This window comes from Giraffa tippelskirchi, chromosome 7, assembly GCF_054371585.1.
Source record: "Giraffa tippelskirchi isolate mGirTip1 chromosome 7, T2T-mGirTip1v1.2.pri, whole genome shotgun sequence".
Lineage (NCBI taxonomy): Eukaryota > Metazoa > Chordata > Mammalia > Artiodactyla > Giraffidae > Giraffa > Giraffa tippelskirchi.
In genome coordinates this window covers 38,937,904-38,952,415 of record NC_137281.1, presented here as the reverse complement: position 1 = coordinate 38,952,415, position 14,512 = coordinate 38,937,904, and the positions used below count along the sequence as shown (strand labels likewise).

General features: G+C 41.9%; 1 protein-coding gene across 4 annotated transcripts in view; it reads left to right on the top strand.

The window, feature by feature from the left end:
• The window catches only part of FTO (FTO alpha-ketoglutarate dependent dioxygenase), a 416,242-nt gene that overhangs the window by 114,626 nt on the left and 287,104 nt on the right, over positions 1 to 14,512 (top strand). For all 4 annotated transcript variants that reach the window (XM_081514417.1, XM_081514418.1, XM_081514415.1 and 1 more), the window contains exon 3: positions 7,807 to 8,434. In XM_081514417.1, coding sequence (XP_081370543.1) covers positions 7,807 to 8,434 — 628 coding nt within the window. The remainder of the gene's footprint in view (positions 1 to 7,806; positions 8,435 to 14,512) is intronic.

The following is a 14,512-nucleotide window of genomic DNA, read 5'->3' as shown; positions in this document are numbered from 1 at the left end:
TTTACAAAACAGAGATAGACTTATAGACATAGAAAACAAACTTATGGTTACCATAGGGGGAGAGATAAATTAGGAATTTGGGATTAATAGATACACACTACTATAATAAAATTGATAAACAGCAAGGACACACTGTATAGTACAGGGAACTATATTCAATATCTTATGATAACCTATACTGGAAAATAATCTGAAAAAGAATACATATAACATATCTATACACACACACACACACACACACACACACACATATATATATAAAACTGAATCACTTTGCTGTATACCTGAAACTAACACAATGTTGAAAATCAACTATACTTCAATTAAAAAAATACCTTTCCAAATACTTACTAAACCCTTAATATTTAATCATCATTTATATCATAGAATCTTTTATAGATCTTAAGGAATGTATTATGTGACCAGATAACTGCTAATATTATAATTACATAACTGTACACTCCCTGGAAAAACATTAATGGGATTAAAAACCAAAAATTCTAACGTATTTGAAAATCTGCCAACAGGTGTTCCAAATTATTGTCTGATATCTGATCTACATGTACCTGTCCAAAATGGAAAGTGGACTTATTTGTTTGATGGAGTGAATTAATATTAAATTATTTAATGTTCATTTGTTTTCCAAAATTTATCTAATGTTCATTTCTTGAAGTAAAATATTTAATGTTCATTTCTTTACCCATTGTTGTCTTTAAATAAAAAGTTAACAAGCACTTCATGGCACTTTTATGTTTCAGTTCAGTTCAATCGCTCAGTTGTGTCCGACTCTTTGCGACCCCATGAACCGCAGCACGCCAGGCCTCTCTGTCCATCACCAACTCCCGGAGTCCACCCAAACCCATGTCCATCGAGTTGATGATGCCATCCAGCCATCTGATCCTCTGTCGTCCCCTTATCCTCCTGCCCTCAATCCTTCCCAGCATCAGGGTCTTTTCTAATGAGTCAGCTCTTTGCATCAGGTGGCCAAAGTATTGGAGTTTCAGCTTCAATATCAGTCCTTCCAATGAACACCCAGAACTGATCTCCTTTAGGATGGACTGGTTGGATCTGCTTGCAGTCCAAAGGACTCTCAAGAGTCTTCTCCAACACCACAGTTCAAAAGCATCAATTCTTTGGCACTCAGTTTTCTTTATAGTCCAACTCTCACATCTATACATGAACAGTGGAAAAACCATAGCCTTGACTATACGAACCTTTGTTGGCAAAGTAATATTTCTGCTTTTCAATATGCTGTCTAGGTTGGTCATAACTTTCCTTCCAAGGAGTAAGCATCTTTTAATTTAATTGCTGCAATCACCATCTGCAGTGATTTTGGAGCCCAGAAAAATAAAGTCAGCCACTGTTTGCCCATCTATTTGCCATGAAGTGATGGGACTGGATGCCATGATCTTAGTTTTCTGAATGTTGAGCTTTAAGCCAACTTTTTCATTCTCCTCTTTCACTTTCATCAAGAGGCTCTTTAGTTCTTCTTCACTTTCTGCCATAAGGATGGTGTCATCTGCATATCTGAGGTTATTGATATTTCTGGCAATCTTGATTCCAGCTTGTGCTTCTTCCAGCCCAGCATTTCTCATGATGTACTCCGCATATAAGTTAAATAAGCAGGGTGACAACATACAGCCTTGACGTATTCCTTTTCCTATTTGGAACCAGTCTGTTGTTCCATGTCCAGTTCTAACTGTTGCTTCCTGACCTGCATACAGATTTCTCAAGAGGCAGGTCAGGTGGTCTAGTATTCCTATCTCTTTCAGAATTTTCCACAGTTTATTGTGATCCACACTGTCAAAGGCTTTGGCATAGTCAATAAAGCAGAAATAGATGTTTTTCTGAAACTCTCTTGGTTTTTCGATGATCCATTGGATGTTGGCAATTTGATCTCTGGTTCCTCTGCCTTTTCTAAAACCAGCTTGAACATCTGAAAGTTCATGGTTCACATATTACTGAAGCCTGGCTTGGAGAATTTTAAGCATTACTTTACTAGCGTGTGAGATGAGTGCGATTGTGCAGTAGTTTGAGCATTCTTTGGCATTGCCTTTTTTTGAGATTAGAACGAAAACTGACCTTTTCCAGTCCTGTGGCCACTGCTGAATTTTCCATATTTGCTGGCGTGTTGATTGCAGCTTTCACAGCGTCATCTTTCAGGATTTGAAATAGCTCAACTGGAAGTCAAGCACTCATCTAATTACGTCATAAATAATAAGAGAAGGTATTTAAATTTAGGTTTGGAGAAGTTTTCTCCTGCATTTTTGGAGATGATGACAAAATTAGTTAGTTATTGTTATTTGTATTCCTTGTGGTAAAATTAAAATTTCCTAGAGCATTGAGCAACATGCCAAGTCAGATTTAGACAGTACCAGAAGAGATCTTGAAATATTTTGAAATTTAGAGTCATCAAAAAGAACTTCCTGGCACATACAAGAGGTGTCATATTATTTGAAATTGAGAATTAGCTATTTGAAATTAAGAATTTTCAAACGTAGCATCTTTTCTGATTTAAGAAGTATTCTGCATTTATTTTTGAAAATTTGAAAATTATACAGATGTCTAAAGAAAAAAATTAAAATTACATCCAAGTGTGTTACCCAGAGATAACTACCAGAAAATTTTGGCTCTGTTTTTTTCCAAATCTTCTTTTCTGTATTTACACGTATACTATTTTTCTTTGTATGAAACTATGACCCTGTTGTCTAAATATCTTGTTACTAATTTCTCATACAGAAGTAGTTTGTTACTTAACATTTTTCATAAAACATATTTAAAAAATTCTTCTAAAATGTGTTACTTACAGGGGAGCCTGGTGGACTACAGTCCATGGGGTTGCAAAGAGTAGGATACGACTTAGCAACTGAACAACAACAGCAGCAATTCTGGAATAGGCTGAAAAGAGAAGCAGATTTGCATTCAGATAAGATTGTAAATTTGATAATAGGCAGATGAATGAGTTTCCCGAGGTTTGCAGAAATGAAGGAAGGGCAGTTCAGTGAAAATCTGAAATGAATCACTAGTTCAGAATGTGTGCTGATCCCTAGAGCTGATTGCCAAAGGGTTCTCCACCCTCCCCCATCACCCAACTCTGCAGAATTACACTTCCCGGTCCTCTCATCCTAGATGAAACATGTGACTGTTTCTGTCCAGTGATAAAAGGCGGCCGTCACTTCTAGCCTGGAGTGTTTCATTGGCTGTGCCAGACCCTGCGGAACCCTCTTTTTCCTTTCGGCAAAATAACCACCTGGTGGCTGCTTGGATCCCTAAGTTACTGCTTTACTGGACAGTAATTCTCTGCCAGCCCACAAATAATATGTAAAAGGATCAATATCGTTGGGTGAAGCCACTAAGATTTGAGGGTTTTCTGTCCCTGCAGCGTTATCTACTCTATTCTGCCTGATCAGAAAGGCAAGACATAGTAGAAGGGATGCAGTAAGTTTGAGGAAGTACAAAGAAGGGAGATGAATTACTCAAGTCTAAATGCGGGAAAATGACTAGGAAAGCGTAGTAGGACTGCCCTGCTTCTCAGAGTGCCTGTGTTAGATGTGTGATTAGAGTGACAAACAGCAGGTTAGGTGGCATCGCTGTGCACCGCCATTGAGACTGCCAGGATCCATTTAGGAGTTCTGGTTTCTATCCCTCGTTTATCCCAGTAGAGCAACAGACACAGAGATATACTTTCTGTTTTCACAGCCCATGAGGAGTGCAGCATAATCCAATAAACAAGAGACAGAACATTCTGGAGCCATGAGCAGCAACTCTAATTTTATTGCTGAACTGGCTACTCTCTGAGCAGGTCCCTGAGGCCTCAGTATACTTGAAGCACATTTAGCTAGCAGCAGTGATTAAAAGGAAGTTTCTCCATACTTTCTTAACAATTCCAGTGTTCTTTAAATAATCCTTAGTATAAAACATTAAAGGAAAGGAAGATCGTTCCCAAGAACTTGGTTTTGAAACACACTCCCACTGGGACTGAGAGAGGAAGAAGCCTGGAAATAATACACACACGCATACATACACTCTCGCTGCTATTGTTCAGTGCAGACTGGGCCTAGAGACTAATGAAGTTATATTTAACCCAGGGGAATTATAACTCTAAAGACCTGGGAAATTCACATAACCACATGAGGATCACATATAAATACCTTAACATTAAAAACCGCACTAAAAATAAAGCAATAATAATGACATGAGAAAGTATGGAAAAAAAATTTTTTTCACTGATAACTCATGTTCCTCTTGCCTTGGATCACACGTACTTCTTTTTCTTTGGCCTCAAGAGTCCGGGACTTCAGTACTTCCCCTTCAAGACATTCTCTTTCTCCGAACTCTGTACCTGGCAGATCCTTCTCATCTTCCAGGTCTCTTACTCAAATAAACCTTCCCTGAATTTCCATCCTCCATTAGATATCCCCCAGCTGAAGACACTCAGGGACTTTGCTCCTGTAGTAAGTCACCCTCTCTTCTGTACCATCCTCTTCTTCCCCTCTCGTTCCCATGAGTACGCTGACAAACCCTAGTGTACCCTTTTCTCTTCCATTGTCAAAAGTCATCCCTTGGTCTAGCATTCCCCTGCATCAAGTCTGTTTTTCTCTTCCCTATCACAGCAAAACCACGCCAGAAGACAAGTGCCATCTCTGCTGCCTCCTCTTTCATCCCCAGTTGACTCCCATCAGGCTCTTGCCCCCTCACTCTGTTGAAATGACCCTGGTCATTGTCATCAGTGATTTTCATGCTGCTCAGTCTAGTGGATAATTTTTTTCCCATGTCACTTGGTCTCTTAGGGGAAGCTGACATAGTTGATGCATCCATCTTTCTTGAAATACTCCTCTCTTCTTGGCTTCTGTGCTCATACACTCTTCTGGTTTTCCACCTCTAAGTTTCCTTTGCTGAGCCTTCGTCTGTGACTCAGGAAGTGGCTTCAGGTTTCCTTCTGTGTTTGTGCTGTTCCCCTAGGAGACCTCAGTCATTCCCAGGTCTTTAAAAATCAACTGTGTGGTGTGCTGACAGCTCTCTCCTTGGGTTTCCTGGCCACACTCTCTCCTCTGAGATCCTGATGTATGTCTGCAGTTGCCTCCTTATTTCCACCTGAAGATTTTGTTGCCATCTTCATGGCTACAGCTTCAGAATAAAGCTCCTCATTCCTTCCTGTCCTTCTACCTGTTTTGCTTCACCCCAGTCTTTCTTATTTAAAAAGAAATAGTAAATTGGGACTCACCTGGTGATCCAGTGGCTAAGACTCCTCGCTTCCACTGCAGGGAGCCCAGGTTCAGCCCCTGGTCAGGGAACTAGATCCCGCATGCCACAACTAAGAATTCGCGTGCCACAACTAAAGATCTCGACCTGGTGCAGCCATATATTTATTTGAAAAAACAAACAAACAAAAAACCCAGAAAATTGTTTGTTCAGTTATTAAGTCCCAAAGTCTGGAAAAGTCATCTGCCGCTTCTTTCCTTTCTTCGTTCCTCACAGCTAATTCACAGTGTTTCCGTTTGATCTGCCTACAAAACACATATTTTACCTGTTCATTTATCTCTGTCTCTAATTCAGACCCATTATCATTTTTCTCCTGGATGGTTGTAATAGCAAGAGTTTTCCACTTTGACATTTGCCTCTTTCCAATCCATGCCCAATATTTTAACTGAGAATGATGTTTATGAAATGTAAATCAACCATATAACACAGGGAGCTCTGCCTGATGCTCTCTGGTGACCTAGATAGATGGGATGAGGGCCTGGTGGGAGGGAGGTCCAAGAGGGGGAGGATATATGTATGTGTATAGCTGGTTCACTTCGTTATACAGCAGAAACTAACACAACATTGTAAAGCAATTTTACCCCAAATTAAAAAAAAAACAAAAACACAAACACAACGTAAATCAAATTTTAAAAAAAGCAAACACAATGTAAATCAAATTGTCTTTCCCTTTGACGTTCTCCAGTGCACTTAAGAGCGATCTCTAGGTTCCTTACTTTGCCCTCCCAGGCTCTGTGTGACCCAGCTATGTCTTCCTCCTCATCTTTAGTGCCAGTCACTCTGCCTTTGGCTCTTTTGCTTTGGTGGAACAGGTCTTATTTTTGTCTCTAGAATAGGCTGGTTTCCATCCTCACTGCCTTTGTAGGTTTCGGTCCCTCTTCATGGAAGGTCTTTCTCTAGTTCATCACATGGCCGGTACCTTCTTTTCCTGAAGAGCTCAGTCTACAGGCCGGCTCCAAGAGTGTCTTTGCTTCTCCAGTGACAGATTTTCCACTGGTTTGTTTCTGTCCAGGTACTTAAGACAACTTGGAATAGTTCTTCATTTGTATGATTTGGTCTAATAAAAAGCTCTGTGAGGCCAGGAACCTTATTTCTGTGTAGTGTGTGGTAGATGCTCTACAGACATACATTGAATGAAAAAAAGTATGGAAAAATAAATGGTCGTGCCCTATTGATCATATAAATGATTACCGAATGAAGATGTAGAAGAAAACTGTCGAAAATGGTAGGCAGTACAATACTGAAAAGGTACCAATCAGATGACGCTTTCTGGGGGTAATGTGAGATCCTGGGCTTTGGTTTTAAAAAAACTCAATTTCACTGTGTAGAATCAGGGAGCTGATTGGCTGAAAAGTGAATGAAGTCCTAAACTGCATCAATAAATCCCTGTGTTTCCATATTATGGGAGGACATTATCTTATAGAGCTCTCCTCTGGTGATACCAGTAGAATTATTACATCTTTCTAAATTGCAATGGGATGTCTCATCCATTCATTCATCCAGTATTTACTGAGTACATCCTGGGCACTCGTATTATAGTTGGAAACAAAACTGTTGTGGCTCTTGTATTCATGGGACTCAGTGTCTGACTCGCAAAGAAAAGTTATTTCTCTTTCAGTGAAAGTACTGAAGCAGAAGCCAGTTTTTCATTTATTGAGAGGCTGTGCAATCTTGTGGTTAAGAGCTCATGCTTCTGGAGCTTGACTCTGGAGCCTGTGGGTTTTAAATTCCAGTTCTCCTGTTATCAGCCCTTGTGACTTTGGGCAAGTTTTTATTTATTTTATTTATTATTTTTTAATTTTGCTGTGCCATGTGGCATGTGGGATCTTAGTTCCCTGAGCAGGAATTGAACCCATGACCCCTGCATTGGAAGTGTGAAGTCTTAACCACTGGACCACCAGAGAAGTCCCCAAGTTTTTGGAATGTCTCTCTACCTCAGTATTCTCATCTGTGACCTGGAGATAATATTAATAATAGTACCTCCACGTAAAATTGTAAGAAGTAAATGAATTAGTATGTATAAATCATTTTGAATAGTACACAACACTTGGTAAGCCCTTAAAAAAGTAGATGTTATGCAGCAATTAATCAGATTGTGTTTTTTGGGAGGGCCAAAGGCCGGAAGACAGGTTGAAGGTGGGGAGAAATGGTCATAGAGGGAGCTTGGAAGACCAAAGAACAAATCATTATTATCATTTTATTTATGTTGTTGTTGTTTAGTCATTTAGTCATGTCTGACTCTTTGCAGCCCCATGGATTGCAGCACGCCAGGCTTCCCTGTCCTTCACTATCTCCCAGAGTTTGCTCAAACTCATAAAATTTCATTTATAATTGTCTGTAATTGAGCTTGGACCTAAAACTCTTCCATTCAGAGTTGATGACTTTGTTTTATTTAGTTTTCTAGTTTAGGCTAGAGAGATACGTATTTAGAAGTACCCCTGACAGTCTTTTTTATTCTCCCAAGGCTTACAAAGAAACACACTTTTGAAATAATAAAATTATAGCTATCCATAAACACATATTTTTGCTTTGCTTTTGTTCTAGTGGCAACTGAAATATCCTAAACTAATTCTCCGAGAAGCTGCCAGTGTTCCTGAGTTGCTCCATAAAGAGGTTCAACAAGCCTTCCTCACACTGCACAAGCACGGCTGTTTATTTCGGGATCTGGTGAGGATCCAGGGCAAAGACTTGCTCACTCCAGTCTCTCGCATCCTCATCGGTAACCCCGGCTGCACCTACAAGTACCTGAACACCAGGCTCTTTACGATACCGTGGCCCGTGAAAGGCTCTGATGCAAAGTACAATGAGGCCGAAATAGCTGCCGCCTGTCAAACCTTCCTCAAGCTCAACAGCTACCTGCAGGTAGAGACCATCCAGGCTTTGGAAGAGCTTGCTGCCAAGGAGAAAGCCAACATCGATGCTGTGCCAGTGTGCATAGGTCCAGATTTCCCCAGGGTTGGCATGGGGGCCTCTTTTGACGCGCACGATGAGATTGACATGAAGAACCGAGCAGCGTACAACGTCACTTTGTTGAATTTCATGGATCCCCAGAAAATGCCATACCTGAAAGAGGAACCGTATTTCGGCATGGGGAAAATGGCCGTGAGCTGGCATCATGATGAAAATCTGGTGGACAGGTCAGCGGTGGCAGTGTACAGTTATAGCTGTGAAGGTACAGTCTGCTCTATGAAGAAGCAGCCCCGAACATAACATAACCAGAGTTACACAGGCTCTGGAGATATGATCGTATATGCGTGCGTGTGTTTGTGTGTGTGTATGTACGTAGATGTTGTGTGTCCTTCTAAGGTTTGTCACGCCCATATATCTACAGAATATGCTTCTTTCTTATCCATTCGTGCTATCTGGCTCATTGTTATCCTGTGCTCAGAATATTTTCCCTTGTAAGCACTGCTTGTCATTGTCTTTCCCAAGCCCTGGAGAGCTGCATCTTGGTTTCACACACCCAACTGCCTTTTTCTAAAGCTCAGAGTAGATCGTACAGTTGTTATAATTAACTTGCTGATAAAGGGCCAGGAAAACAAAAATCTGTCAAATCCTTCCAGGTTCCCACAGGTGTACATTTCCAGTCTTGCCAAAATGTTTTATTAAGATTGACATCACTGTCTTGAAGGGAGTGATTTGTCAACTGTGGACTTGTTCTTGGCTTCCTACAGTTTTGACTACTGTCCTTCCTCGTCAGAAACAGCCGAGGTGGCTCTTATAAAGTTGACAGACCTCTATTTTCAGGAGTATCTACAGCCCGCCCTCCCTCCCCCAGCCCCTCTGTCAATTCTGCACTTTTAGACCTGAGAGGGTTTCTGTGGCCAGCCTGTTCTTGCAGTTTCTGAAACCTGGTGCCCTTGGAGCCAAGATCACAGGCTACCTTTTCTGTGGTCAGCCCAAATTTTCCTTCTCTGATTGTTCAGGTTCTGTGTCTTGAAGTTCCCCAGTGTTTTTCAGAACAGGATTATAAAAAAGGTAGGTGGACAATCAAGGACAGAATGACTTTTGCTGACTTCTTTGCCTGATCATAAGATGTAGTATAGACAGAGGATGAGATGGTTGGATGGCATCACCGACTTGATGGACATGAGTTTGGCTAGACTCCGGGAGTTGGTGATGGACAGAGAGGCCTGGCGTGCTGCAGTTCATGGGGTCGCAAAGAGTCGGACACTATTGAGCGACTGAACTGAACTGAACTGATTAGCTCTTTTGGTGATGGAGAGGGAGGCCTGGCATGCTGCAGTCCATGGGGTCGCAAAGAGTCAGACACAACTGGGTGACTGAACAGCAATTAGCTCTTTTGACAGTTTCTCTCTTCTTCTTGTTCATTGAAAAATGCTTGGAAAACCAGAGTTCTAGATATACCGTCCGGTAATCAACTGGAACTTTTAAGGGTCATTGTTTCCTGAAAGCTTATTTTTTAATTGGATTTTGTTGTGATTTGACTCTTATTTACTAAGACAACTGTTTTGGAAAAGGGATTTCCAAAAAGAAACTGTCCTTGCTCTCTAACTATCTTACCATTTCCCAGGCTCAAAAATTTCCTCTGGATAGCTAAAATGTTTTCCACCTTTACCTTCGGTCTTTGGCCAGGAACAAGGAACTAGTTTAGCAGTTAGAAATTTTACTAGTTTCATTGGCATCTCAAATAATGATGCTGACCCAGGAAAATTGCTTGCAGGAGATTTGATGCTGTCCTAATGGAAAGAACCGCGAACCTCTGATCTTTAATAAGGCCTTGCCAGGGATTTAAGAACTATCACATCCAAGAACTCTGATGTTAACGAACAATGGAGTTTGTTAGTTTCTTTCTTAAGGAGGCAACTCTCTGAAACTGAGGCAGTGGTATGTGATAGCTCAAACAGCTACAAAGATGTCTTTGTGCTCCTGCAGACTCTCAGCCTTTCTGTTTAATAGTCCTATTGTACTCCCAGAGCGTGGGTGATCAAATAGTTTTTGAAACCTAGAATATCTTGTGGAGAGGAATGAAAAATTTTAATGACTAGTTTCTGTGGTTGGGAGTAGTTAAGATTGATAAAGTATACAAATAAACGTTAAGTACATAAGGCTTCTTCCTTGCGTTTATCACCTAGATGAGGGAACTGCAGAATGCAAATCTATAGGGGCAGGGTAATTCCTTTGTGTTCTTAATCCCCAAAGTTCCCAGAACTCGATCTCATAATAGTAGCAATACTGAGATCCCTCATTATTGAGCACCTACTATGTTCCAGGCACTGGTAGAAGCATTTTACATTTATTAACTGATGTTATTTTTGCAACTCTGTGAATGAAGTACAACTGTTAGCCTCATTTTACATATGAGGAAACTGAGGTACAGGAGGGTGGTGAGCTTTTCTACAGCTATGAATCAGCAGAGCTAGGATTTGAACTCAGACAATCTGGCTTCAGAGTCCTAACTGCTACTGCTGCTGCTAAGTCGCTTCAGTCGTGTCCGACTCTGTGCGACCCCAGAGACAGCAGCCCATCAGGCTCCCCCATCCCTGGGACTCTCCAGGCAAGAACACTGGAGTGGGTTGCCATTTCCTTCTCCAGTGCATGAAAGGGAAAAGTGAAAGTGAAGTCGCTCAGTCGTGTCCGACTCTTAGCGACCCCATGGACTGCAGCCTACCAGGCTCCTCCGTCCATGGGATTTTCCAGGCAAGAGTACTGGAGTGGGGTGCCATTGCCTTCTCCCAGAGTCCTAACAGCTAAGGCTAAATGCTTTGTGAGTGGGTATTTCCTACCCCTACAGTATACCTGGGCTTCCCTGGTGGCTCAGTGGTGAAGAATTTGCCTGCCAATGCAGGAGATGCAGGAGACGCAGGAAACACGGGTCTGATCCCATGTCTCTGACCCTGGGAAAGCTGAAACCGCTGAAGCGTGGACATTTGTTCCCATAATTCTTAACTCTTTATTTCAAAGTGAGTAGCTTTATACTTCTTAGATGTCTTTGAGACTAGGAAAAGCTAGATTATAATTGCAGCTAGAAGTTTTAGAGCACTCATAATTAAAAAAATTTTTTTTTGTTTTTGTTTTCCCTTAGCCTCTCAGCATCCCTGTCTAAGGTCTCAAAGCTCATTTGATCCTGTTTATTTCAGTGTGTCATGCCGTATCTGTGTTCGCTCTTTCTGAAGTCACTTCCACTGCTCAGTAAAACTTGTTTGATCTTATAAGTCGCATTTTTTTCACCCCCATGCAATTATTTATTCAATTAACAGTACACATCTACTGTTTGCCAAGCACTCTTCTAGGTACTGAGAATGTGACAGTGAACAAAAATTCTTGCCCTTGTGGAGCTATGTTTTAGCAAGGAGAGACAGGAAAGAAACAAATAAGCTTATATATATTGCAAAGGTAAGGCACAGGCTTACAGTTTTAATAGGAGAGTTAGCTTTCCTTCAGTTGGGTAATCTTGGAGCAAAGATTGGGAGGAGCATGTGAGTGAATTTTGGAGACTCAGAGATGGGATGTGACTTTGGGATGTTTCAGAAGCAACAAGTATGGATGGAAGAGAGGCAGAGAAGAGGAAAAGTAATAGAGGTGAAGAGAGACTGGCAAGACTAGGAGTGGGAGGTGGCAGAAGATAGGACCTTCTAATATTGCTACAGTATGTGCTAAGTTGCTCCACTGTGTCCGACCCTTTGTGAGTCCATGGACTAGCCCTCCAGGCTCCTCTCTCCGTGGGATTCTCTAGGCAAGAATACTGGAGTGAGTGGCCATACCCTCCTCCAGGGGCTCTTCCCAACCTAGGGATCAAACCCGGGTCTCTTACATCTCCTGAATTGGCAGGCGGGGTCTTTACCACTAACACCACCTGGGAAGCCCCGTATTGTACAGTAGGCTCCCCTTATCCACAAGGGATGCCTTCCAAGACCCTCTGTGGGTTCCTGAAACCATGGATAGTACTGAATCCTATGTAGACTGTGTTTTCTCCTATGCATCCATACCTATGATGAAGCTGAATTTATAAATTAGGCACAGTAAGAGACTAACAACTATAACTAATAGTAAAATATAACAATTATACCTTAATAAAAGTTCTGGTTTCTCTCTTAATGTATCATATTGTACAGATTTAGTACCTTGCCTATCTTAACTAACCACTTATCACTCATTGTCGCCGTAACTTTTGCAAATTGAGGTGCAACAGCAAAACTAGCTTAAATTTCTTTTTCCTCCTTCATGCCTTCACAGATAGATTTGTTCTTACCATAGATGTTAGCAACATTGGCATAAAACTTTTTTTCTTTCCATACTAAGTTGAGAACGTTCACCTTTTCACTTAAAGGAAGCACTTTACAGTTTCTCTGTGGCCTATTGGGATTGCCAGCATCACTGTTCTTATGCCTGGGGTCATTGCTGTCTGACTTTTTTTTTTTTGTCTATACAGTCCATGGAATTCTCCAGGCCAGAATACTGGAGTGGATAGCCTTTCCCTTCTCCAGGGGATCTTCCCAACCCAGGTATCAAACCCAGGTCTCCCACGCATTGCAGGCAGATTCTTTACTAGCTGAGCCACAAGGGAAGCCCGGGATCATTGCTAAGTATAGTAAGGGAATACAAACACTGGATCCAGTAATGCAAGCTTACTGGAATGCAGCATTGCAATACTATGACAACTGACCTGATAACAAGAGGGCTGCTAACCAGGTTACCCTGGACAAAGGGGTGAGTTACTTTCCAGGCGAGACAGAACCAGGATATCATCGTGCTGCTCAGAATGACAGGCAACTTAAAAACTTATGAATTGTTTATCCCTGTAACTTTCCATTTCATATTTTCAAGATTGCTGTTGATTGTGGGTAACTGAAACCACAGAAAGTGAAACAGCAGATAAGGAGAGGCTATTGTATTAATAATAACAGTCCTGGTCTTGTCCTTGGAGTGCGATGGGTAGCCATTGAAGCTGGGGTAGAAGGGAGGCAGGAGTGGAAGCAGGGGAGCTGCAAAAGGCCATTGGGTAGTCCAGACTAGAGACGGTGGATCAGGTTAGAAGAGGCAGAGGTGACAAGACATGGTTTTGCTGTTGCTGCTGCTAAGTCGCTTCAGTCATGTCCGACTCTGTGCAACCCCATCGATGGCTGCCCATCAGGCTCCCCCGTCCCTGGGACTCTCCAGGCAAGAACACTGGAGTGGGTTGCCATTTCCTTCTCCAATGCAGGAAAGTGAAAAGTGAAAGTGAAGTCGCTCAGTGGTGTCCGACTCTTCGCGACCCCATGGGCTGCAGCCTACCAGGCTCCTCCATCCATGGGATTTTCCAGGCAAGAGTACTGGAGTGGGGTGCCATTTCCTTCTCCGGAGACATGGTTCTATCGAGTCCCATATCTTTTCACCAGAAATGATTGGCAGTGCCCATCAGAGAAGAAGCCCAGCAGCAACATCTCCCAGTTGTCCAGAGAAGGCTAGGGATTTCCCTGGTGGTCCAGTGGCTAAGACTCCACACTCTCAATGCAGGGGCAGTGGGTTTGACCCCCGGTCAGGGAACTAAATCCCACATGTCACAACTAAACATCCTACATACTGCAACAAAGATGGGAGATCCCAAGTACTGCAATTAAGACAGTGCTAATTTGCTTCAGTTGTGCCCGACTCTTTGCAACCCCATCGACTGCAGCCCTCCAGCTCCTCTGTCCATGGGATTCTCCAGGAAAGAATACTGGAGTGGGTTGCCGTGCCCTCCTCCAGGGGATCTTCCCGTCCCAAGGATGGAACCCTGGGTCGTCTCTTACGTCTCCTGCATTGGCAGGTGAGTTCTCTACCATTGGCGCCACCTGGGAAGCAATTAAGACCTGGTACAACCAAATAAATAAAATAAATAAATATTTTTTAAAGAGACAGAAGGCTAGGCCAATAAGAACGGCTGGACTTTCCCCCTCTCTCCTTAGCTTTATTGCAGTGTCATTTACATACAATAACTGTACATATTTAAAATCTGCAATTTAGGAAGTAGGATGTGAAGTTTGAGGTGGTTCATTGGCACAGACCTGCCCAGATGTCCCATCTGGTGATTTCTTATCAACATAATCCACTCTACTTTGTTAGAGTTTCAGATTCCTGCGTCCCATGTCTATCTCTTTCCTATTTGTTTCTTTATTTTAGTGAAGCATATCCTCTAATGATTTCTTAAGAAAGGGTATTTAGAAAGCACATTTTGGAGACCTTGAATGTCTCAATTTATCTTTATTTTGCATTGACATGTGTAGATACTTTATGTATGGAAATCTTGGTGGAAAATAATTTTCCTTCA